Below are 27,139 nucleotides of genomic sequence, written 5' to 3'. Positions count from 1 at the left end.
AGGTAGACCTAGAGGGTATTGCTAAGTGAAATGCATCTAAGAGAAAAAGACAAATCCCATGTGATTTGATTTATATGTGGAATCTAAAGAACTAACAAATAAAATTTTTAAAAAGTAGAAACAGAGCCAGAAATACAGAGAACAAACTGGTGGTTGCCAGATGGGAGGATGGAGGTGGATTGGGCACAATGGGTGAAGGGGAGTAGGAGGTACAGGCTTCCAGGTATAGAATGAATAAGTCATGGGGTTGAAAAGTAAAGAATAGTGAACATAGTCAATAGTATCATAATAGGGTTGTACGTGACAGATGGTAGCTACACTTGTGGTGAGCACAGCATGTGAAGAGCTTGTTGAATCACTACGTTGTACACCTGAGACTAATGTAACATTTGTGTGTCAACTATACTTCAATTAAAAAAAAAAAAAAGAAGTCATTACCAATGTACCATGTACATATGACTACTATCCATTCCCAGTTTGGAGCACCGCCTCCTCTGAACCTTCCAGGTCTGAATGGGCAGAAGGACAGCTAGTACAAAGAGAAGCTTCTTCACTTAACTGGTTCTGCATTAGGCTCCCGGCCTCAGGATGCAGACCTACCCTGCAAAGCCATCAAGTCTCTGTGTGAGGCGAGCTCCTAAAGGGGCTGGAGCTCACAGTCAGATGGAGCCCCCGATTTCACAGACATGGACATTTCTCTTTTTGGAGAGCAGAGGTACCCATTCTAAACTGCTGTAAGTTTTTCTAACTACATTCCAAGACCCAAAGAAAAGTACCTAGTAACCTTCAGGAACATTTTTTTAAGTGAAGTGGCAGCTATGTTGTATCATTTTTATGATGATATATGTCAAAAATAAAGTGAGCTCTATGAGTATGTTGGTACATATGCAATGCAATTGAAATTCTCTTCAAATTGAATTAAATTTCAGACTCTGAGAAGAGACTGTCCCTCACCACAAATAGAAACTGTATAATGAATTCTTTTTTCCCTATGCCTTTCTTCATTTTCTATTTAAAGAAATTTCTGAAAATACATGAATTATGCAGCTTATCTCTCAGATGAAAAAGAATTTTCTTCTTGGATTGGATGGCTGCATATTTATTAATAGCAGTAAAATTTTCCATGTTCTTTTGTATCAAATGGGATGCTGACTAAAATATGAAGCCTTTTCAGCAATAATAAGAGTAATGGATGAATAATTATAAAAGCTATATGGAATTGAAAGACATTTTAATTTGTCATTACTTCTGTGTTCAGAAGGATCTGAATAATCATTCTGACTATAAAAAGGATGAGTGTGATATTTTTGCTCATTATGGGATTAAGTTCTTACTATACCACTTTTACTAGAAGTTACAAAAAAAAAATCTCTTTCAGTCTCCTCTAATGATGTAATCATAACTGAAGACTGTTCAGCTGTGTGTGTGTGTTTGGTCCTCTCACTGTTGCACAGCGATGTGGCACTTCAAACCATTTTAATTGGAAAAGTGTTCACCTTTGCAATATATTAAAATGAGATTATACTTGTTTGCTTAGTGAGAACTTTTAACCTTTATGTCAGATTAGCATGAGAAAATGACAAGGACTGTAGAATTTCCTCGGTCATGACCAGATGGAACAGACACCTAATGTGGGATTCCAAAACAGGATTTTTCTTTTTATAACAACCATTTAGGAGTGGTTGTGCTTACCAGGGTCATTCCAATGCAAAATTCCAAAGTGATTTTTTTTTTTTTCCCAGAGATGCATATAGTTTCCTTTTTCTTTTGGTCTGCATTATACAACAACATTCAAATTCTTATCCGGATCCTAAGAATATTCTGTGACAGCACCTTTTTTTTTTTTTTTTTGGAAAATAGAATTCTAAGATATGCTGTGTGCTTCTAGGTGAGTGATAGAATTTTCCTTTGTAGCTTGTGAATTTTCATTTACCAGATTTCCACTACAGTATTTAGCTTTTAGTGATGAAAATGAAAATGAAAATCTGTGTAAGGATTCTAACCTGCCCCTGAACTTTTGCCACCGTCCCCTCTAAAATATAGCTTTAGGGATCATTGTCAACTATGAACATATACTGTTTTGGCAGCCTCACTACAGCCAGAGGACATGTTCTGCACCATGAGAGAAATTCACTGTATGGATGTCAACAAGCATTTTGCCTTTTGATTCTGATCTTTCCCGGGGTTCAGCCCCCACCCTTAAGCAGCTGTGTGATTCACTTAGACAATTTAAGCCTCAGTGTTTTCACTGTTAAAATGCGAAGACGTGACATCCAAATTAAAGGTGGTTGTGGGGATTAAATTATAAGTGAAAAAAAAAAGTGAAATTCTTGACACATAATAGGCATGCAATAAGTGATAGTATCTTCTCATCAAAAGAAAAACAAAACCAAGAACATTTAAGGATTAGTTACCTATTGGGATGCCTGGGTGGCTCAGTGGTTGAGCATTTGCCTTCAGCTCAGGTCATGATCCCAGGGCCCAGGGATCAAGTCCCATCTCACACTGGGCTCCCGGCAGGGGGCCTGCTTCTCCCTCTGCCTATGTCTCTGCCTTTCTCATGAATAAATAAATAAATAAATAAATAAATAAATAAATAAATAAAATATTTTTAAAAAAGAGGATTAGTTACCTATTTAAGTCAATACTTTTTGAGAGTAAAACCAGAAAACATTTTTTCCTATTTATCTAAGAGAAAATTCTGAATGAATTGAGAATAAGGTTTATAACAATAATTTGAATTCTAAATGCTATAATGTTCTCCCTCCCAACAAGAGGATTCTACAAGTTGTTATATCTGAAACTTCAGGATGGGTATACGCAGTCTACCATGAATAGAAACCAGTTTGTTATTTTCATCTTAAGAACTTGCAGAATGAATTTAGTGTCTGGATTGACAGGATTGAGACATATATTTTCTTTTGCATACATAGAAATGACATTGGTAATTGAGTTATTATATTTACAGGTTATTTAGAATGTAAAAGATTCATCATATAAATTCAGCTTTACTTTAATTTGATAGCTAAAGTGATGTGGGGAGAGACAAAGGGAGAGAAAAAGAGGGGGGAGGAAAGAGAGAGGATGGTTGGAATATGTAATTATGAAAAAAGGTAAGACTGTGTTCCCTTCTGTCTTATAGCCTGAAGAATAAGTAGTGAAAACATCAATCAAGAGATGAGAAAAAAAAAAAAAATGTCAGGATTTCTCTGCCCTGGAGAATTGCTTATCAACCACCAGAGGAGGATTCTTTCTTGAACAATGAACATTTCTTATGAGGATTCACAGATTAACATATAACTAATCTTAGTTTTGGAGAGCAAGTGAGCTTTGTTGCTTTCTTTCTTTTAATTTTGTGGTAAGTTATGATATTTGGATGGATTTTTTAATTCTTTCCTGATTATCTATTTAGCACATGTTCTCAATTATGATTCTATAGCAAACAGTGGGAACTTCATTCAAACTTAAAGACAGTGGGAAGATCTAAATTTCTAATTTATTCTAGATTTCTTCAACATATAATTATTTCATTAAATCCTTGATGATAGAGATGTGAAGCACCTCTTTCAAGACATAAACATTATTTTTTCATCACGCTGAACATGATTGGTGGCAACATGCACAGAAGCAGAATGAATCACTACTAGTAGAAGATATATAATGGACACAAATACAGCTCCTTCATTTCACCTTCAAAACTGTGAGCCAGGTTTGCCATCTGAACAACAAGAATAAAGAGGGTGAAAATCCTTTTTTTCTGATCATTCAAAGAACAGTTTCTCAAGGTTAAGCCAAGTCCTCTTTGCAAGCTGCCAAAATAATAGCTTAGGAAAAGAATTAGTTTGCCTGCATGATGATCCTCTTAGGCAAAAAATGTCTTAACAGCAGTTGACCTTGATGAAATGTTTTCCCAAAGGCAGCCAAGAGAAGAATTACAAAAACCCCTGAATGAGAGGGAAATAACTGAATATTTCTTATGAAGTTGGCCTGAATTGTGGGCTCTGATGTGGGGTGCTGATGATTTGGGAAGAATTGCCTAAGTCCTGAAGAAATGACAGCCTTGGGTATGGTGAGTCCCCCTATTCCTCTGTTTCTCACTGAATCCTCTTGCTGAGCCAAGGCTCAGTCACTTGGAAAGAACACCACTGGCCAGTATGACAGACTGGAAAACTGTTAAGCTCTGATGGGGAATGCCTCTGAGTATAAATTCTAAAGCTTTCTCTGGGTTTAACTCTTCTTCGTCGTGACTGGATCTGGTGTCCTGCAGGCTGGCTGCGGAAGTCAGACATGTAACTTCTATTCACAATGCTTCTCAGTGCTCTGACTGGGGTTGCCCTTTGTACATTCTGACCACAGGCAATTGATCTCCTGGTGTCAGGATTTTCTGGATGTCTCTTGTTTTTCCACAGAGAGCTGAGGTGGTTACAGCTCATTGAGCAATAAATTAAATGACTTACAAATGCACAGTATTGTTATAAAGGTGTTTGAAAGTTGGCACCATTTCCTCAAGAGAGCCCACTCAGGAGGGGCCAGGGCTGCCAGCTTCCGTGCCTACAGAGAGAATCAGCTACACCAGCCACATGCTGTGCCCTGGGAAGGAAGGAGGATTTGATGGGAAGCAGTCTATTTTGTTGTTTTGGAAAGCACAGAACAGAGCTACAAACCTGCGATGACGACTCTTCTGCCAATGTGTGAAATAATGCTTTATTTGTCAATTCCGCTGTACAATAAGCACTGTCCAAGTAAAAAACAAAAAAACAAATTGAAACAGCCCCCCCCCCCCAAAAAAAAGAAAACACACACAAAAAAACCAAAACAAAACTTTGTTTCTGTTTGTTTAGTGAGGGAGCTCATACCCTCGAGTTTTATTTTTTTGTTTTTGTTTTTTTCCTTTACTTTATTAATGACCTGATATAGATGAGTCTATGAACATAGATCTCTTTTGCTTTATAGAGAGGCATGCCAAACCCTTTACAGATAAGCTTCTGGGTTTAATAATCAGATTATTTCAGAATGAGGAATTCTGAGATCTCAGAATCTCAGAATTTCTCATCTAAATATCATCGCTCCTTGGCAACTTGTCAAGTGAAAGTGAATATCCAACCAGAGATTTTGTTTGTTTTCAAATTTCTTTTTTTTTAATTTTTTGCATAAGTAAGGGAAATTATTGTTCCAATATACCATGGAGCTGACATACTAAGTTTTAAACAAGAACAGCCTATGAATGTTATTTATATTTTTGGAAGTCTTCGATGGAGACCTCTGCTTGGAAAGCTAGTTGTTTGTTTTTTTCTGTTCTTATTTATTATTAGTCATAATAGTAGTAGTATGGTTATATTTAATTAGGTCATGTCTTACATTCCAATTCATTATGGAACCAATGGGAGTGAGATGTAAGGTAAATAATTTAAAATAGCCAAATTAATTCTGGCAGAGAGGCACAGACCCATGGGGACCTGGCACATGCGGAGCTGCTCAGGTAGGGGTAGGGCCCCATGGTGTCAGCAGAGATTCCCAGAGAGATAAGAATGAATCCTGGGATTTCCCATTAAACTTCAATCCAAGGGACCTAGGAGAAAACTCTATTTGAAAGAAACTACCTAAATTATCAGTATAGAAACCGTTTTCACTATTCCAGAGTACTTAGAGTAATGGCAACTAAAGAACCAACTACTGCCATTTGAAATTTTGTCCCAGGGAGGGAAAAATGTTGCAAAATTAACTGCAGAAGCCTAACTGCACCTTTTATTAGAGTGTTTTTTTTTCTCTGTATTTAAAAGGATTCTTGCTAAGTGGTTGAAATAATCTATGTCTTCGTATAGAGACAAAATACTCCTACAGACCTGGTCATACAATTCACTTAACTTTTCAAAGTTTTTTTCCTTAAGTTTAGAGGTGAGCTTCTGACTAGCATCTGTGCCAGTGGCCACAAATGCCATGGTAACAAAACCCGAATTAATGAGTGTTCATTATATATAACCTCCGTAGCCCAGTGCACTAGTAAATATCATCATAAAGCAATCTGCTAAGTAGAGAGGACCGCAGTGATCCCTTTGGCTGATAAAAATAGTAATAAAACTCTCATCTGCAATTGTTTGGCCACAAAGACCCATATAGGATTTGTTTCTCATTTGCCTCTTAGATAACATATAAACATAAATTGGACCTGCAAGGGTCTTTATACCATTCTACTGAATTGAGTTTATTAGATCATCCAGACCAAGAGAAGAAGAATATGAGACAGATGAAAAATGCTAGGACTCCCTGAGGTGAATTTGAGCCCTGGGGAGGGGCAGTAGCCACCCTCCCCCAAAGCTGATCTTTGAGGGAGGCATTCCTGACAAGTCGCTGTGAGCACAGCATCTTTAAACTCCAGTAACAAAATTAACTTTCTGAACTGTCAGGTAATGAAATAACCACCCTCTCTACATTCTATTCAGACTAAATTATCCATTGTTTGACCAGCTCAGACAAAGAATTGATTGTTGTTCTTTTGTGACCAAAATGAGAAGGATTTGATCCACATATTACTATGGGGACAGATTTTTTTCTTTTTTTTTTTGGCTTCTTACCTAATTTATTCAGGCTAAAGTCATGCTAAACTACCTCATAGGTTTGTGGTGTGAATTAGCTAATTAATAAATTTCAAGTGCTTAAAAATATAAATCTCTATATAAATGCTGCCTTAGTTGGCTTTCTAGTTTAAGATGTGCATGTCAAAGTAACTATCTATATATTTCATTGTAATATTCATGTTGGTAAATTTGTCTTTAAACTTAATATACAAATATCTTGATGTAAAATGCAACTCTGAGAGCCCCAGTATGGACTCAAACTCAAGCTGGCAAATGTAGCAACTAGAAGCAAAACCAAAATGTTTTCTTAAGCAGATTTTAAAGCAGGCATTCACAAAGGTCGGGGGTGGGGGTGGTTAACACTGGTTTTAAAGAGTGTATTAAGTAATTTTGTATTATAATAATTAAAATGCCAAAACATGTCAGTGATTTATATTTAAAAATTAATTATAATGGGTTTAAGGTTAGGATAATGATAACACATTGAGTGAAACACAGAGGGAAGAGTTATAACTACTCCACATGTTTCTGAATACCTACCAGAGAGGTTGTTTGGGTGGACATTGGCTTTGATTTGTATCTTCCTAGAAAAACGTTGAACACTGTCTTTTTGAAAGGGTATAACCTAAACAGAAAGGAAAGGAATTAATACCTCACCATCCTTAGTAACATCATCTGAAGGGTCTATGGCAGCTATTTAAAAACTAAATTTACTGTGGTCTACTTTGCTGCCATTTTTTTCCTGTATGATTAATTATTCCTTAGTCACTATTCTGAGTAGCAGTTTTATTTGCTAATTTCAAATGCCTCAACTTAATTAGCAATTCATTCTGACCTTTAGAAAACACATTCTATCGTCTTCAAATTGTATGAGTGAAGGGGAAGAATCCTATTTCACCTATTCCCCCACTTCCAACTATCACTAACAAATTACATCGTTTCTGAAGAACTAAGCTATTGTTATACACCAAACCTGGACATCATCTGCACTTGTCTGAAGTCCAGCTCAGATTTCCTCATTGCGCAGGTGGGCACTAGGCTCCGCAGAGGCTGTGTCAACTTCAGAATGTTTAAGTAATGTACAAATGTAGGATATTTGGCTGCTAAATTTATTCATTTTTTAATTAAAGAAATAAAAGTGAAATTGATACACACAATAATGAAATCCCGTCTTGCATCCTTACTACTTTCTTAGCACATTTTCTACTTGACCTGTCACTCTTCAAATGATTAAAAGTCTGACTGTAAGACCACCAATGATGCTAAGATAAGGTTTCCTGTGATGGTCAACTCAGTGACCACATATTCTGCTTTGAAATCAAATTTTTTACTGTATATTCTCATATTTCTTGAAGTTGTCCTCACAGCTAAGTGGAAGGGTTAACCAGTGTGCATAACATTGGTGTTAATGATTTTATCATTGCAAGTCCAAAGAGTTGCCACGTTGGGTCTACCCCATGTTCTATCAGTCCACTACTCTGGCTGTAAATCATCTCCAAGAAGCTCAGAATGAGAGGATGGTATTAGCTTCCCTAATACTAGTTCCAAGGAAACTATTAATGTTTCATATATATAAGCAAGGTAGTAAGGATGTTGCTCTATTTTGTCAAAAAATATAATCTCCTTCATTGAGTTTAAGAATAACAGAATGAAGAGCAGTCATAATGCAAGGAAGGCCGTCTTCAGAACTCTTATTCTGACAGAACTGTCAGAACATCAGGGAGAGTGCACCATACAGAGAAAAGAAAATCCCTGCCCTCTAGATGTCCACAGTTGACTTCAGGAGCAGTAATAAATGGCTCAAGTGTTCCCTCTTCTCTTCTTCTGAATTAATTCTTCTTGTCACTTGTTAGATTTGCTTTGTGGCTGTCATGTCCATTGTCATTAAGGAGCACATATGCAAACTTTGAAGTGGCTTGTGCTCTTCTCCATCACTCTTTTGTTTACCTAGAGCTTGCTGCTATTTTTAAAAAGTAATTAGTAACAGGAAAATACAGTCAGTATATGGAGAATATTTGCCATTTCATCAAGTTTCTTCTTTTGACTAGACATCTTTTTTTAAAGCCTGTCTTCATTATCTTCTTCTTTACCACTTAATTTAAGGCCAATTAGAAGCCCATCTCCTACCTCTTTATATAAGCTACCATCTCTCCATGTCCATTAGGTGTAGAGAGTTTAATTGTGATGAAAGCTAATAAGTACCTTTACAAGCTACCTATGAGAGTGTGTAATAAGGTGAGTGTTCCACCTGGGGAACTGCATCAGCCATTTACTCTTTGATAGTTTTGAAGTGTGAATGAACCAAATACTTGAGTTTTTTTCCCCACTCACTGGTTCAGAAACTGTCCATCTTCCTGATGAATGGTAAGCCTCCCTGAGAGGACTTAAACTCAAGCCTTATACATGTCTTGGCTACTATAGCACCTTATCTCTGTAGATGTTGCGTGCAAGACAGTGGAGTTCCGTAACTTTCATAAATTTTGGATATTCTCTTTTTTCTGGGATTTGAAGAAAACAAATCATATCTCCTTTGCAACAATCTTCTTTAGCCAATATTGTTTTGAGAGTAGAGGTAGGCACCCCTGAGAGGGAAAAACCAAAACCTATTTATCTTTTTTTTTTTTTTTTGCAAACTCTAGTAATCCAGTTAATAACAAGTGCTAAGGAGTTGTATGTGTTACATTGATCATATATGCATATTTCAAATTAGTAGTTACTTATGGAAAACAAAATTTCAGACAATGAGTATGTTATGGGGGAAATGCTATCATAATTAAAACAAACCTGGATTTAGAATATGGTTCTGCAATTTATTTATGATTTAGGGCAAGTTAAAATCAGTTTTCTGAGCTTCACTTTCTCAATGTTTCAAATGGGACTAATGATACATTTCTTTTTTTTTTTTTAAGATTTTATTTATTTATTCATGAGAGACAGAGAGAGAGAGGCAGAGACACAGGCAGAGGGAGAAGCAGGCTCCATGCAGGGAGCCCGATATGAGACTTGATCCCAAATCCCAGGATCACGCCCTGAGCCAAAAGCAGACACTCAACCACTGAGCCACCCAGGTGTCCCCAAATGATACATTTCTTATAGAGTTATAAAAATTAAACAAAATAACAATTTCATTTTGTCTTCTCCCCTCTTTTCCACCATCCAACTCAACTGGCTAATAATTACTCGAGATAAAATAAAACCATTCAGTGTGAGAGCTAGCAGACACCTGTAAAACTATCTTGCCCATCTCTCTGATTTTGCTCATTCTCATGTGGAAAAAAAAAGGGGGGAGCGAGGGAAGCAAAGCATAAAACAGACTCAACTATAGAGAACAAACTGAGGAGTTGCTGAGAGTGAGGTGGGTAGGGTGATGAGCATTATGGAGGGTGCTCACTGTGATGAGCACTGGGTGTTGTATGTAAGTGTTGAATCACTAAATTCTACTCCTGAAACTAATATTACACTATATGTTAACTGGATTTAAATAAAAATTTGAAATATTGAAAAAGAACATATATGATAAAGTATGTATATATATATATACACTTATTTTTTTCTTCTTTTTAAATATTGTATTTATTTATTTGAGAGAGACCAAGAGAGAGCATGAGTGGGTGGGTCAGGGGGAGAGAGAGAAGCAGACTCCCCACTGAACAGGGAGCCCAATGTACAGCTTGATCCCAAGACCCTAGGATCATGATCTGAGCCAAAGGCAAACACTTAACCCACTGAGCCACCCAGGTGCCCCTACACTTATTTATATGTATCCTTTGTATAATATTAAAAATTATGTAGCAAAAAAGAAAAGAAAAGCATGATGGGATAGAACCTTACAAGCAAGAAGGTCACTGCTGATAAAACTCCAATAGGGAACAGCTTCCTAGAAGAACAGAGCCTGAAGTATTCCTGAAGCTGTCAATGTGAATTTCCAATGGGCATCTTTCTCATCTCACTTCCTCTGCACACCCCTACCTCTACTCCAGGCTGGAGCTCTATCTCTTGGACTTTGACCCCAAAGCCCAACACTTGCAGCTAGGAAGGAGAGCCCATGACCTGCTTTGCTCTCACACAGAAGGACAAGACATGCAGCTCCTGACCATGTTTCCACAGGCAAAGCATGAGCATCAGGCGGAATTCAGCACGTTTTAGGTAGTATTTGTATGTAGTACCTACGCACGTATGCGTATAAATATGAACCTATTACAACATGACCTATTCATTTTTATACTTTTTTCTATTTTTTGATAAGATGCAAGATGAAGAGCACAGCTGTGGAATATTTCCCTTTGTTCCTTTGTCTCATGATAGGAGCTATTTTACTGTAAAAATGAAGCTGGATTTATGACTGCCAGTCTGTTGAGTGGTAATAAATGTCAGACAGACATTGCTGAGTCATAAACTCTGTGAGTTTGAGCCTAATCCACTACATAAATCAGCTTACTAGATAAGAGCCCCCCCACCCCTCCAAAAAGTTAGCTTACTACAATGGACATGAAGTTCGAAGATCTTGCAGCTCTCTAAACATGTCTACCCTTTAGCACTATAAATTGGCCTTCATTACTAACTGATTGGAATTCCCTATGCATTTGCTCAGAAATCTACCCTACAATTCAAGTTCTCCATATCATGGATGTTAGAGAAACCGGCAGGTATCGGTGCATAGCGTGGGAGTGGACGAGTGAATTCCTGTGTGGTTGGAACCACCTTATTTCTGCCCTAGTCCCATTAGGGGCACGATTGTGCTTAGGAGTCCCACCTGACCCAGCCTCTGAGCCAAAGAATTCAAGATTCTTTAGAACTGTGCCTGGCAGCAGGAAAGTCCTGGGAATATACTTTGCCTTCAACCTGGGAGTCTGGTGGACCTGAGCAATTCAGACTAGGCATTCAAGTACTATCAGGTTGTGTCTCTCTGTTCAGCACTCAAAGTGTGTCCAGCTACTAACTCTTCTGTCCAGGACCCAGCTCCTCTGTCCTCATTCCTGAAGCCTAGTTACGTAGAAGTTGTGTTTATTTCACTAGTCCCTTCAGTCTTGCTGACTCACAACTGCTGACTCCTCCCTTGAGGAGTTGGGTCCTGCAATCCTGGTTAGCTCTCTGCACCAGCCATTCCTAGTTTACAAGCCTCTTCCTGCTAGCCTTGTCATCAGCACTGGCTGGGACCTTGGTAGTCCTGACAAGTGGTGGGGAGAAAGGAACCGTGTGTTTTTATGGTCTGTACACATTTATTATATAGAGAATATATATAGTGTATAGTGTTTCACTGGTTTCATTATCTGAAGAAATCACGTATAGAAATAATCATGAATTTAATTTGAGACTTTATGAATTAGGAGGCATCAACGTGCAGTAGCAAGAAGGAAGCTGAAGTTTAGGAGGCTGGAGGTTTACCCATATTCTCTCCGGGAAAAAAATGAGGGCTTTCATAAAGCAAGCTACTTTCCTTTCCCTAGATCAGCTGTTTGGGGTGAAACAGAGAGATGGGTATGGACTAGGCGGCATTCGTGACTATATAACACAGAGAAGTCAAAGGAAAACTAAAGAAGGTGACTGTGCATTTTTACTGTTGTACAAATAATGAAGCATGGCCTCCGCTTCAAGATTATCTCAGTCTTCAGGAGTGTGAATTAAAGCAGCGCAGACAAATTCATATGACCAGACCACACGAGGATAGCACTGATGCCACTTACATCACTAAACAGAGTTTGCAATTACTTCGCCCAGAATATTATACTACCATAAACTACTGGAAATGCCCAGAGCATCTCTGGCATTTTACCTTGTGGCCTTAGTAGTGACAGAACGGTGGCCTGTGGCAGCCTCTGCTTACTTCTCACATGACATGCCTCTGACTTATTCATTCTTCATTTTCTTGACTGTGCAATTTTCCAGTATGCCCCTGGTTTCAGCTTACAGTGAAGAGAGCTACCTCAATTCTATTACCAAAAATGTTAAAAATGTTAGCAATGAAAACAACTAAAGAATCCAAGATCAAATCAATGTGCAGCTCAAGGGCAGCAGAAGGAATAGTCTCATCCCAGTCATAATGACAGTTAGACTGTTCTGCAGCCTAGGTGTCCTCAAAAACTCAGAGGCATAGCTGCCATCAGTCACTGCCAAGAGTCATCCCATTACCGCCTGCCTGTCGCAGCCCAAAGAGAATATTCTGTTACTACTCCCGGACCCCTGAGTTGGAAAGAAAGCACACACGGGAGAGCCCTTTGAGAAGAAATGAGGCAGCACTCTTTAGCCTGGTTTCAGGCATGCTAGCAAATGCCTGTGTGAGAAAGAGAAGAGGCAGGGCCCTTGTCACATTGAAAGCTGCAGGGAGAACAGGGTGTGGGGAGCAGGAACCTGTCACACCCTTGGGCACGTGCTGCTGCAGTGGTTTTCAGGCTCTGGCTCCCTCCAATCGATCCCATCTGAATCAGGCTGACTATTGAGAGACGGAAAATCGCTGTCTGCTGTCGTGGAGAACGCCCACTCGGCGCTGGAGGGACAAAGGGAACAATGGAGATAAGGCTTTGGAACACGGGCGAACGGGAGACAAGGATCGCTTGGGTAATAACACCAGCACCACGTTGCACGAATGCTCTCTGCGGGGAAAAAAACCTCTCTTGTGTAATAATGGTTGTTAGGATGGAGAATGTAAATAACAGGGAGAGTTTAAATTGAATATTTGACAACACTGATCTGCGAGCGTGCATTGAATTTTTATTTTTTACAAAAGAGCTTTATTTAAATGGAAGGCCTGCAAAAGCTTCCAACAAATTCCTTCTATTGCTTAGTAGGGGAAATATTTTCTCTGTGCCTCACAGCTGGAAATGACAGGTGCTGTTCCTTATGTGGGGGGGGGAAGAAGTCCCTTGGAAGAGGATGTTTTAGGTGATTACTTAAGCCAATTTGCTTCTAAAATGACAAGACTGGCAAACTGCCCATTATCACATTGGCATATCAAATGATAATAATGTTCCCTAGGAATATTAAGGCACTATATTAGTTTCTACTTCCCTGGGCAGGAGGGAGGGCTGGCTTCTGTGGAATCACTGTAGCCACACAAAGGTTCTAGATTGTTGGGGGGGAGGGGGAGCAGGGGAGGAAAAGAAGAAGGACAGGAAAATAGAATTCAGGCAAAATCCTGGCTTTAGGAAAGGGGAAAAGTATGAGTGGTTATTACAAATTTCTTTAGGTATTTGTTACTAGTCAAAAGAGGATGAGCCGGAAACTGAACTCCCTTAGTGTCACTTGAAATGGGAACAAGCTAAGAGTTTGCATGGTGCCTGTGGGGCATCTTCTGAGGTACCCCCACCCCCAAGGTCTTAAAGGGCTCAGGCACTAGAATCCTAGTTCTTGTTCTCCTGCCGACTCTGAGACTCTGGAAAAGCCCTTCTTGAAACCTCACTGTCCTTCCTCATATGATGTAGGCTTGGTAGGAGAGGATCCCTAGGTGCCTGTTCTGGTCAGTTCACACTGGCCTGTTCTGCTTACTATCATCTGAATGTGTCAAGAAACCATCAAATGGAGCCCTACCTTCTCTGCAAAACAGAGGGATAGCTCACTCTGCTTGAGCCTAACCTTCTGTACCAAGTGACCATACTTTGTCAGCTCTAGGCCTTTTAGAGAAGCAGAAACTGAAGGAGCCTCTGGTCACCTGCTGTTGCTGGTCTACAGTGGAGACCTACTGCAGTGTGGCCATGCCTGGGAATGAGGAGTCATCACATCTTGGGTGCCTTCCCAAGTGAGGCACCAGACACCTCAGCATCATGTCTCAGCAGGGATGAGGAAGCAGCCGAGTCTGGGCAGACACTGAGGAGAATGGCCAGATGACAAGGGCTTGCCATGGGCAGAATTGCTTGAAAGGCCATTATGAAGTTTCCAGACAACAGTGTAAAACTCAGGTGACATTTGGAAAAGTGTTCGTATCCAGTGACATGGCACTGTCTGAACACGGATGTGTGAAAAAGACCAAGCAGCAGATCCAAAGTTGCCAGGAAGAAGCTGGAAAGTGAGGGACTGGGATCCAGGTCTCTGAGTCAAAATAAAACAAAACAAAAACAAACAAAAAAACCACCTCAAGAGCTGGGTAACAGGTGTGCTGTCTGGGGTTGGTCATGGCTCCTCAGCTGGTGCTTGAGGGAGGGCTCCGAAGAGCGGACCCAGGTTGTGTGAATCTGGTGCTGGCAGCAGGGACTAGGTGGCTACAACCTGCTGGCCACAGACTGAACAGGAGCTAAGCAAGGGTGAGAGCTGAGAGAGCACACAGACATGGAGGCGATGCAGAGTGGAAGGCAACAATCAGAATTAAGCGCAGAATCTCATAGGAGAGACCAAGGAGCAGCACCAAGGAGACCAAGTGAGCAGTGCTTAGAGCAGGAGCTCCGAGAGTGGAATGAGTTCCCCAAAACATCCACAACATTCTACCAAATAGTTGGATATGCCCCAAGTTTATTTCAGATTTCTCTTCCTATTTCTGCAGAATTCTGTAGAGACTCCAGGACTTCCAGGGTGCCTGCCCATAATTATGTGTGGTGGGTTGATGATTATAGCTGATTCCTGGCCAGGTGGTCAGGTGAGCCAAGGTACTCAGAGACCAAGATACAGGAATGACACAGGTACTACAGTACAGGTTTGCCTCAGTGGGTGCAAAGCTGTTGGTAAACAGTGCCCTGGCAGGGATGACTTTGAGGAATGAGGGCAGCTGAGACAGGTGGATAGCAGCTGCCTGTAGGTGCTAACTTAGGCTCTTTTGTTGATTCTCAAATTAGTACCAAAAGATAGACCTGTTTTGTGGGTAACATTCTGTGCTACTGTAGTTCTTATTTTGATGTATTTCAGAAGCTAAAAATACAGTATAGAAACATTCTCACAGGTTAACTGAGAAGCTTTGTGTTTGTCACAAACTTAAAGTTCTAATTAGAAATGCAATTGCTAATCACATAATTGATATTTGAATTTATACACCCAGAAAGTAAAACTGTTTTTTGCACTGATAAACCAACAGAACTGTGCTGGAGTAATATGAGGCTCTCGAATACATAAACGAAGTGCTTTCTATTTCGTGAAAAGCCAATGTGTTCTGGTGTTCACAAAAAATAACTTGTGTTAATTTTCTCCAGAGTGAAATATTTGTGAAATATTTCAGGCCAATTTAATAAGGTATGGACAGGAGGCAGACAATATCTTAAAACTTTAACCATTGTTTTGGAATAGCTGCCGTTTTTCCTTTTGAAAAACTTTTCCCCAAATTTAGGAGAAGAGATGAAATCAAATCACTCTGTGGGAGTGGAACGAGTTAGTTCTTCACACATTTACAGAAAACTATAGATCATCCATGTGGTCTTTTGATGAGGAAAGTCTGTTAAATTAGTAACTTTGGCAAAAGAAAATTAGATAGACCTCATTAATCCTCCTCCTCCAAAAGTAAGTGAAATGACTTCTATGAGAGGCTGAAGGCAGGAAAGCAGTTATTTTCATCCATTACTTGATGGACTAATTGTTGTCTTAGAAGCATGATGGCCATCAGACATGGAATGTGAAGGATAGATGGTGAGAAGTAATTAACAAGAACTTGGTTAGAGTCTCTTAAAAAATGAATCAGAGAAGGAAGCCTTGTTGGCAGACACGTCCTCACCTGTGGGATGCAGCATCCTTCTCTAGGGCAGGTCCTTGTGGTATTCTGGCTCCCTTCCAAGTGTAGACTTCTTGGGGTGGCTACAACTGGAACTCTTGAGCTGAGTAAAATGAGGCAAAGAGAGGAGAGATGATTTTCAAGTCCCAGCTGACTAGTGGCACAATTAGGACTAGAACTTTGGTGGTGTGCTCACTCTGTGAACTAAAGTGCTTGGTGTTTCCCATACCAGACCTCGGGCAAGGGCAGCGAAGGCCCCAGGTCATGCATGGCCTCAGCAGCCCCTGGTGACAAGTCAGGCCCTGAGGATGCTTTATGCACCCCTGAGGATTGAGAACTCGGGATACAATCCCCAAAGAGAAACCTGAAAGAATATACCAATATGTTTGTAATCCCTAACCAATGATGAGAGGGTTTCACCTCAGCCCACGGTATCTTTCCAACAGAAAGGAGAGGAGAAAACACCTTTTACAGATTTGACATCAGCAGACTTCTCTCTCTTGCTTATGTGTGCATCATATCTGGTACCTCCTCCTAGAATACAGCAGTTTCATGAGCATTATAAATGTGTTGATGATCCCAACGTGTTGGCAGGTGAACTTAAACCACTGGCAAATTTGCCTTAAACCCTTGGGTTGCTGTGGCTCACATGGGAGATGGTTCTGCAGCACTTCCCACATTTACATTGAGCCCCTCAACAGCTCCTACCCATCTTAGCTGACCAAGGGAATATCCCATGTAGTCAGTCACTTTTTCACCACTTTTCCTAGTTGTTGCTGTTGTGCAATATGCTTTGCTGTTGCACAATTTGTTCTGTCTTGCAGAATCCTTGCAACAGCCCAATCAATGGCTCATTTCCACAAGCAAAAGCACATGCAATATTTTTCATTTTTAAAAAATCCACATTTAATTTTTTTCATGCCTTATCTTTACTCACCCACCCCCCCACCCCCCGCCCCATCCAAGTCAAACGTTTCTTCCTATTGGAGCTTTCAAAAATTCTTCTGGTTACTTTTTGCACCCGATGAGCTTAATGATATTTGTAAAACACTACAAAGTCCAAACACAACTGAACCAACCAGCCAACCAAGACAATGATTGGGCTGGAGTGTATCAGCATAAGGCTCCACCTTTGGTGGTAACCATAATTGATGGTTTTTGCTCCGGTGTGTAGTTCTGCTTGCTCCTCTGAACATTATTATTTGATGGTTTGTAAGCAGAAAAACTTCCGTAGCTGAGTTATAACAAGTCAAAAATAGGCCCTGAGCTATTTCTTAGCTGTTGAAAGAGTGAGCAAAGCTGTTTCAAACTGCCCTACCTGGAGTCAGGATATCAGCAACTGGTTCTAGGATGTAGCCTGAACGCTTTCAGTATGCAGCTATCTGAGCCTCTGGGTGATTTTTTTTTTCAGGAGCAAAACCAGGCCCTGTCCTGCAACCAGGGAGAGAGTAGGAGATCAGAACAGAGAGCCTTCCAACCATCCCTTTTCTGGCTAAGCACCCCTCTTGTGCGCATGTGGAGCCCCTCACTGCCCACCTACCCCTAGGTCCTGGGCCATTCCGAAGCCTGGGAGGGAGTCTCTGGATCTGGAGGGAGAGAGGCAGTGCTCCTGTCAACCTTAATAATAAAACTGCCAGTTACTTTACCAGCAAAATGAGCTAACCCAGAAAGAGTGGGGGAATCGCAATTTGAGACAAACAAAACATAGCCCAGACTGAAAAGACAAGGGGAAGGTCAGCTTTTATTAAGCTTTAGGAGGAAACTGCAGAGGATTGATTTGAACAAAGTTCATTGACAAGAACAAGCATTCGAGGTTATGACGGTTTCTCATTGGCTGCAAGTGATGGTTACAGCGCCGTTGCTGGGGCAGAGAGGAATCTTCTTTCTTTTTCTTAAAAGCAGGACATAAAACTCCTATGTGAAAAATGTCCTCCCTTGTCCAAATCACCCTAGCCTGCCTTCTTCCCGCTGCGATGAGGGCCACCTGCAAGAGAGCGCCCCCTTCAGGGTTTCTGGAGCCCATTTCAAATCCCTGACAGCGTGGGAATGAGACCTGGCGGTTGACTCCTGCAGGTTCCTTTGTTCCGCAGAATTCAAAGCAAGACCCCAGCTCGGCCCAGGTTGGTGTGTGGTTTTTTTGTTTGTTTGTTTGTTTTTGTTTCATCTTCCATTTGTACTTCCAAAGCTTCACGTCCGTATTGTCATCTAAGACAGGATCGCTGATCTCCACATCTGTGACTTAAGTATAACGATACCCATTCTAAAGCACAGTTGTAAGAATTAAATAAGACACTAGGTGTAAATGTGCTTAGCACTGTAGTCGTACCACAAGCATTTCAAAATGACCTGGTAGAGAAGTATCACGGGTATTATACTATGTTGTATTATAATATGATATCATATCATAATTCTAACATTGCTAATATTATGGACAAACCTTCCTTATCCTGGTTAAGATGTTAGACTGTATTTTCTGTTATTAAGATTGTCCCACTCTTCTTTCTTTTAATTTTAATTTATCTGATTATTTTTGCTCACCCTACCCCAACCCACTCCCCTTGCTTTTTAGCTTTCTGTGTCATTTTTATTTTACTTGTGTCTCTTATAAAAAGTGTATTACTATGGGGTTTAGTTCTCTTTCTTTTACATTTTTACTGAGAGTCTTTTCTTTTACCAGAAGAATTAAACCATTATCTATTTTGGCAGTCCCAGAACATTTAATTTGAGGTCATTTTGTTTTGTGTTTTGTGTGTTTCCTTTGTATCTCTAATATGTGCTGTTTCCTTTCTTTTCCTCTAGTTATTTGTAATTTTCAATAGTTTAAATTTTGTAGTGGTTACCTTTAACATTTTCTAATCATACACTCAAAAGTATATTTCCTTAACTTTTGATGTAAAAAAATCAATTTTCCCTAACATGAAGTTTAGAAATCAGCATGGTTTATGTAAAAATTGTTTGATCCCTCCAAGAAAACCCTACTGTGAACATTGTTCAACTGCATTCTAAGATCTGTTACAGATGAGGAAGATTTAAGCCTAGTCCGATCCTCTATTAACAATACTTTAAACACATGTTTGAGGGTAGGGAGGAGAGTTTTGCTTGTTTGTCTTTCCATGTAGCAGGAAGTTGAGAGGGCTGCAGCCCAGGACTAATGCAGCTACTTAAGGATATTTCCAAGGGTCTAGATCCTGATGCACTTCTCTACCCTTCTAACTTGTGTTTCTGGCCCAATTTTTGATTGAGAAATGCAAAGGTCAATAAATGTCTTGCTCTCAGGGTGCTCAGAGACTACTAGGAAAAGAGGATAAAAGAAGCCACAGATCCTTTGACACTTTCCCCCTTTTTGAATCTTGGCTGGCTTTGACCACTATAATATAGCATGTGCCATGAGGTGCCAGTTTGGGGTCCAGGCCCTACCAACTGCCAGTTTCCAGGTCCTTTTTCTTGCAACCCTGGGCCAGTATGTAGGAAGTCTAATCTGGGTGGTCTCTGGGAGACTGTGAAGCCATATGAGGAAGAAGAGGCACCCAGCTAAGCCTAATCATCCCTACAAAGAGCAGATATATGAGCGGAACTGTTTAGACTCACCAGACCAGACCAGCTGCCAGCTGAACACTACCAAGTGACCCTGTGGTTGCCACCTGGAACCAAGGATTCACTCAGCAAGCCCTGCCTGAATTCCTGACCCATTATATTGTGAGATAAAAATAAAATGATTATTTTGAGCCACTTGGTATGAGAATAATTTGCTACACAGAAATGGAATTACCAAGAGGTATAAACAGACAATTATAAAACAATATGGAAGCACAGTGTTAGCTATCTAAGAGAACAGACAGTAAATTAAACTGTAACAATGAGTACCTCTTTCTAACCAACCAAGCTTTTTAACCAAAGCTTAAAATCTAAATTTAAGTACTTTTTTTTTCAATTTCATTTATGTATATAATTATTAGTCAGGTGTCTTTCAGTGGCAAGTGGCAGAAATCTAATTCAAATCAACTAAACTTCTTGGACTTCAAGACTGAGAAAAAAATCCCAAGGTATTGGAGGGTGGAGGGTTGGAAAGATGGAGGGACAGGTCATAAGCCTGTTCTTGGAGAGGAAGCAGAAAGCTGGCTGTTACAGCCGCCACAGAACTCCTTGCCCACTTTATGTTATGTTTTCATAAACAGTCTCAGTGGCTCTGCTCAGTCCTGTGGTCTGAAGTTCAGGAGGGAGGGTCTGTGGGATGAAGGAGAATAGGCAAATCACGGAGAATAGCTTGAAACAGGGTTGAGAGGTTGTCACCACCATCAGGGTGATGTGGTATCTGAACTTACAAATTCAGAAGAGTTTCCGGGAAAGAGGTGTTTGAAAATAGACACAATTCGATGTATTGCAGTACATTGTTACTTTGAAAATGCAGGTTACAAGGGTATATTAAAATTATTATTAAATTCCTACTAAGCACAAAGCTCTGTGTGGACTCTGAGCAAGATTAACATGGGAGGTTTGACCTTAAGAATCTTCTGATCTAGTTTTATCATGATACATAAAAGTTTAACAGTTTTAGCAGTCATAAAAAATATAACTATGAAAAGTTATAGCCTATTTTGGACCAATTTCTGAATATTGTTAAAAATGTACTTTTATGAAGGGTTCAAAATGTAATCGCCTTGAGCAGTCTGTAAAAGAAATGCTGGAGATGTAGTACCATCTATATTTTAACAAGGAAAAAAGCCTAATATTATTGATGAAATATTGACTATTGAGAAAAAAATTAACACCCCTTCAATATATTAGCTCTCAATTACCTAATTAAATTATCACTTTAAAATATTTTTTCTTATTTTAAGAATGATTCTGTTCTGTATATCTGGATAAAGACTGAGGATGAGTGAAAGTTCTGCAGCTCGAATGTGCATATATACAGTTGACTATCAAGGGTGATGTTATAGAACTTCACAGAAATATTACCTGTGTCATTCTTTCATATTCATCCACTTTTGGATTTGGGGAAAGAGAGGTACATTTGTCTGAACACTTTTGTAGTTTTTTACTAACTCTTGAAATATAAACCTTTTATTAAAGGCATATATGGCTCTTCAAATAAATCTTTAACAAAACTTAAAAGGGACTCCTGGGTGGCTCAGTTGGTTAAGCTTCCAACTCTTGGTTTCAGCTCAGGTCATGACCTCAGGGTTGCAGGATTGAGCCCCCCATTGGGCTCCACACTTAGCATGGAGTCTGCTTGAGACTGCCCCTACCCCTGCTCACATGTTTGCTCTCTCTTTAAAATAAATAATTTTTTTTTAAAGGTATGTATGGCTCTTTATTTCTTTTCACTCATTTTGCTAGCTTTCAGCAACTCTTTCAATCTGTGCCTTGGGTCTGTCTTCATATATATAAATGTTTTCCTCTGATTATGTATTTGATTGTTGCTTCTATTCCATTTATTTATCTTAACTTTAGTTGTTTGCATCTCTTTGCATTTTTTTTAATCTACACTTATGTGGAGCTTGAAAATGCACCCTCCAGATTGCTCCTTTGATTTTTTACAGTATTGATTATGTGTTTTGGGACTTCTCATGCAGATTGCAGTGCTATGACTGCATTCCAACTGTCTATAATCTTCCCTTGTATCATCTAATGACTTTTTTTTATCTCTTCTTGATTTTCAGCTACCTATTTTTTTAACTCAATATGTTGTGTCAACAGCTAATTTTTCAGCTTCCCTTTTATATAGTTCTTTTATTTTTGAATATTTTTGAGAATTTAATCAACATTAAGGAATAATTTCAAAATATATTTTTATTTCCTGCACTACATGATGAAAAATATATATTTGATATGTTTGTGCTTTTGTGTATCAAAATATATTCTTGGGTCTAAAGTCTATTTTCTTTTTATTGCTATTCATCCTTAAACAGGGCAAGAGGTATTAAGGTCTGTGGTTTGCCCTCAAAAAGAATGGAATTTCTTAGTTACCCTGTTTTTACCAATTTGAATTTTCATGTTATATCTCAAGCAGAAAAGATATGTTGAAGTTTAGAAGCCTTAGGGGAATTTCTGGTGCCTACCATTTATTTGCCTAATGTGTATCCTTTAGACCTCCCCTGTTTAATACAGAAGCCACTGGGCACATAACAGTTATAAATTAATTAAAATTAAATAAACTTTAAAATGTGGTTCCTCATTTGCACCAGCAACATTTCAAGTGTTTAATGGGCACTAAGTGCAGACACAGAACATTTCCATCACTGCAAGTAGTTCTACTTGGCGATGGTGCTAGATAGTGGGGTTCATGTGTGCATACTCCACAGTGACCTGACTGCGAGTATCATTCCTATGTTCTATCTCCACCCCCTTTACTGCATTCTTACTATTCCCAGATGTAAAATATTCCCCTTTATCTACTCCTCATGTTGGCTAGTGCTGAGAATATGATTCCCAGAAAAGCCATGCTCAGAGAAATTTATTTCCCCAGAGAGAGACTATTTGCAGATTGCATTTATGGGTGGATGGATACAGGGGAGGGAAAAGGCCCCAGCCACTACAGAGCAGTTGCTTCATAATAAAGGTATAGCTGCTGGCCTTCTGTTAGACCAAAATCCCTTGCATCTCAAGAAGGGATAGACAGTCAAAATAGTGAAAGTTGCCCCTGTGTCTGCATGGCTAGGTGTTGTACCTCAAAGCTTTACCTATGTTTTACTCAGTACAAGACCATTCATCAATTTTCTTCACTCCAGAGAGACTGTGATTTAACTTGCCTTTTTTATTTTAAAGGTTGTTCCAGGGGAAAGGGAGGGAAGGAAAAACCACATATCAGAGTTGAAATTGTCTTCACCTGAGTGTGCTTACACAGGCTTTGCTTTCTGTGACCCTCTCGCCACTGGGTGCCAGTGGCTCTGCGTCTCCGTCTCTTCCTTTCTTGTCTGCATCTTTCTCTGCTCCCTGCAGGATACATGTCTCCTCTGGCATAATACCTAATTGGAAGTTCAGGAAATGTACAGCATTGAACACATTCTTTTAATAAGAATGAAGGTACAGTTTTGGAATAATTTCTTCTTTTATGAAAGTTTTTACTTGCTTCTTTCTACTCCATTTGTCCGGAAAAATTATCTGAAATCTTATTGTGCCATACAGAGAGGGAGCCAACGTGGAATAGACAAAATTCCACAAAGGCAGTGGGTCTGGCTTATTTGCCACTCTTTCCCCAAGGTCTTGGTGGATTCTCTCAACCTGTAGAAAATGCATATCTTCATTTGGCTTTACTAAGTGGCCAAATAGAACCTTTAGGCTCTTCAGGATCAACAATTTATTTTGCTGACAGAGTCTTGAAGTGAATTTACCATAATCATATTTCACAGATAAGGAAACTGAGGAGCAGAAGGGAAACAAGTTTTTTTTTTTTTTTTTAATCATAGAAGAGCACAGTCTTGGAACTGAATAAACCTGGATTCTATCACTTGTTAGGAAGATATTGGAAGGTGATCTTAGGCAGTGGATTAAATGATTTTCAGTCTTAGTTTTCTTTAAAATTAGATTAATAATACTTGCCTTATAGGATTCTTTTGAGATAATGAGCTTAAGTAGTCATTTGACAAAGAATACCAATTATAATGGCAGTTATTCATTTTCAAGGACACATAGAGAGCTAGTATCAAAGTGCATTTTCTGTTTCCCAGTTCTGTGCTCACTCTGGTCCATTTGGTGTAATCAAAATCATGTGTTTATTCAGAGATGTGTGGGTGAATGGGGACTTAAAGATTAGTGAGGAGGTCAGAGCCAGAGATAAGGTGGGGTTAATTAACGAGTCAGTTGGCTATCCTCATGTTCATCATTCTATTTTTTACAGAGTATCAGAATATATTCAAAATACCCCAGTTCACTGGCCTGCCTGCAAAGGTAGAGCTGTTTCTGGACAGCGAGACTAAGTCCCTAATGTCTGTGTGGTTATACGCATGAGGATAGTCTTCCTTCCCTGTTGTTTCAGTGGTAAAAACTGATATAACCACCTATTATGTGGAAAGAACATACAGAGCAAAGGTTGATATTGGTGGCATGAAAAAATACACACAGACTAGGATCTGAGGGTCCTACTAGAGAGACCTCTCTTTATATCCCAGCCTCGGGGGAATGAGGACAAATCCTCTTTCCATCATGACTTTTCTCAATCTCTCTCTACTCTGTATCAAGCACCAGGAAAGGTTTTTTTGTAAAAGGCCACATAGTAAATGTATTAGGGGTCAGGGGTCACTCTACTCCAACTACAAACACTCATGGCTTCAGCAGCATTAAGACAGACCAAGATACGAGGAGCATTTCCTTCCTGTCCCTGGTCCCAGACCATTGCAGAGATCTGTAACATACCCTATGTTCACGGCTGTAACTAGAAATACCAGCTGGCAATTAAGCCTGGAAGGAACCCCAAAGCTAGTACTGCCTTTAGATCCCAAAGCATAGAAAAACAATAAAAATATTATGAGCTGTGTTCCACTTCCAGCTTTACTACTAAATAAAGTGTAACATAGTCACTTAACCTCTCTAGTTCCAGATAGTCTATAAAAGGAGGAACTGGATTAGATCACAATTCTTGAAGGCTGGGAGGTGGGAAAAGAACTATCAGACGTATGCTGTTATCTACTGAGGATCATGTTTGAAATAGAATGCCAGCCTCCTTCCCTCATTCCAACCCAAATGTATCAGAATTGGAGTTGGGTATAGGCAGGATGTGAACTTTGGAAAAGCTTTGCCAGATATTCGGTCGGATAAGAACACCCCACCCAAGTGGGAACCATTGGACTAAATTGTCCCCAAAGACCCCTTAGGCTTTGACATTCCGTGATTCTGTGAAAGGGATAGAGTCAACAGTAGTACTATGGTTTTGTCCTTCCTTAATCATCGGCTGTAGATTAATGGAACACTGAGTTTGAAACAACGTAATGCAAACAGAGCTTGTATTTATTTTTAAAAATTAGTTTGTAGTCAGTTGGATCTCTGCAGCTCTACCCTTGAGATAATATTGTGAGAGGTAGCACTGGTCTGGGTTGAATTCGATGCAGATGAAAGGGAACATGTGGTGTCAGGCAGAGGCATCCAGATAGAAGTTACAGAAGTTACATACCATGGGGTAGCGCCTGCATCTGGACAAGGCCAATCCAGCTGGGGCCAACTGTTGGTCAGTGCAAGCCTGGTCTCTAGCAGTGGTGGAATGTGTACTCTGGTGGGATTCAGATCCTTTTGTTACTCTACCCCGAGCTTTCACTTGGAGGACATTCTAGGGCTTTTTCCTCATTTCCTACCAAGGTCAATACATTCTTCCAAATTAAGATGCTCCAACAGACTCTTGTACCTTCTGTTTTGTAATATGTGTCACACTTGCAATCAATGGCTTATTGAATTGTCTATCTTCTGTACTAGAGTGTGAGCTCCATGAGAGTAGGAGCCTTGTCCATCATGTTCAACCTCTGCCTGTGTGGTACCTGGCACATCATGGAAGTTCAATAAAAATATGCATTGAATATGAATGTTACTTTGTTTAAAGATTCTTTGCCCGTAAAGACTTTCCCCAAAGAACTGTTTGTTCTCCACACCACACTGGTCTAGAGATCTTTAAAATTCCCTTGCTCCATGACCCCAGGAAATCTCCTGGTACTCCCTGCTCCCATCTAAGGCCAAGCTTCTTTCCTAAGGTGAGAGAGAGTGCTACCTACTGAGGTGTTCCTTCCATTTCCCTCATTCTTTATCTTTTATTCCCCTCATCCTTCATCCTTCAGGTTCCCTGTGGGCTCCTGGTATCACAGGCTCAGCAGTGATGTCCCACTGTAACATGTAAGTATTTGCCATGGGCTGTGAGGTCAGTGGCATCTCAGGGCTGTGAGAACCTGCTATGACTCTGAGATAGTAAGGGGCTGAAAGAAGGTAGCATTGGGACTGAGAAAAAAAAAAAAGTTTAAAAAGTAAGGACTTTGAGACAGACAAAAGATAGATGAGGTAAGAATTACCTGGAAGGCAGTGCCTGGGCAGTTTGGTGAGTTATGCATCCAACCCTTGATTTCAGCTCAGGTCATGATCCCAGGGTCGTGAGATCAGGCCTTGAGTCCAACTCTGTGCTGGGAGGTGAGTCTGCTTAAGATTCTCTCTTTCTCTTTTTCTCTGCCCTTCCTCCCTCCCCCCTACCTCTCTACCTTTCTCTTAAAAAAAAAATACAAAACAAACAAACCAAGAAGGCAAATGAGACCCCCCATTCCCCACAAGCCAAAAAAGTTTGACCCAAAAGATAAAATAGGAAACAAAAAAGAATAGCTTAGGTATTGGGAGTGGGTTTAACAATGAATGTTGAGTGCATCATTACTGGGGTCTGGGGTAGGCCAGGGTTGTGGTAGTTGACAGGAAATTGCTCACTTCTGAGGTTTCTGTTCCTGGGCCACTTGGCTTCCTGTTTTCTGTGCCCTGACAGCTAAAGCTTCAAAGTTACTCTCTCTGCGCACTTAAGGGTTTTCCAGGTTGGCAGAGCTGGTAAAAATCACGCATAAGGAATGCAAGAAGTGACTTTAGAACTCTTTGGAAATACTATACCCACTGGAGAAAAATCAACAGAACAAGGAAAAGAGCATTTTAAAATGTGTTGACTTGTATTTATCTGTATTTATCCAAGTTCACCGCTCTTTTAGCAGGTTGCAAATTAATACTTCAGGCCAGATTCTGAATAAGCCACAGGAGACCAACAAGAACCTTCATGCCTGGAAACTAAGAAGGCCTAATGAATCAGCTGTCACTTCTTCTGTTTGGCTGGCAGTTCGAGTTCATGTCAAGCCATTTCTCTACATTATCAAAGTCATGGAGTATTTTACATCTTCAATAACACTCATCATTTGGCAGGCTAAAGCATGCCTCCTTCCCTGCCAATTTGCAAGATCATGTCTGCTGGTAACCCACACAATCCTCGTTTGCTATC

The 27,139-nt window shown here is 39.9% G+C and overlaps 1 protein-coding gene and 1 long non-coding RNA gene across 9 annotated transcripts in view; one reads left to right on the top strand and one right to left on the bottom strand.

The window, feature by feature from the left end:
* The window catches only part of LOC144284594 (uncharacterized), a 33,397-nt gene extending 15,766 nt beyond the window's left edge, over positions 1-17,631 (bottom strand). For both annotated transcript variants that reach the window (XR_013353062.1, XR_013353061.1), the window contains exons 1-3: positions 17,516-17,631; positions 16,201-16,300; positions 7,116-7,200 (exon numbers count right to left, since the gene is read on the bottom strand). This is a non-coding gene — a long non-coding RNA (uncharacterized LOC144284594). The remainder of the gene's footprint in view (positions 1-7,115; positions 7,201-16,200; positions 16,301-17,515) is intronic.
* ZMAT4 (zinc finger matrin-type 4) overlaps positions 1-23,858 on the top strand; it is a 353,108-nt gene extending 329,250 nt beyond the window's left edge. For all 7 annotated transcript variants that reach the window (XM_077849306.1, XM_077849307.1, XM_077849309.1 and 4 more), the window contains one exon: positions 3,143-23,858. In XM_077849306.1, coding sequence (XP_077705432.1) covers positions 3,143-3,158 — 16 coding nt within the window. In that variant the 3' untranslated portion in view covers positions 3,159-23,858. The remainder of the gene's footprint in view (positions 1-3,142) is intronic.
* Positions 23,859-27,139: the final 3,281 nt, after the last annotated feature.

Source organism: Canis aureus, chromosome 15 (genome assembly GCF_053574225.1).
Source record: "Canis aureus isolate CA01 chromosome 15, VMU_Caureus_v.1.0, whole genome shotgun sequence".
Classification (NCBI taxonomy): domain Eukaryota; kingdom Metazoa; phylum Chordata; class Mammalia; order Carnivora; family Canidae; genus Canis; species Canis aureus.
The sequence above is the reverse complement of the archived record's forward strand: the minus strand, read 5'-3'. Positions and strand labels throughout refer to the sequence as shown.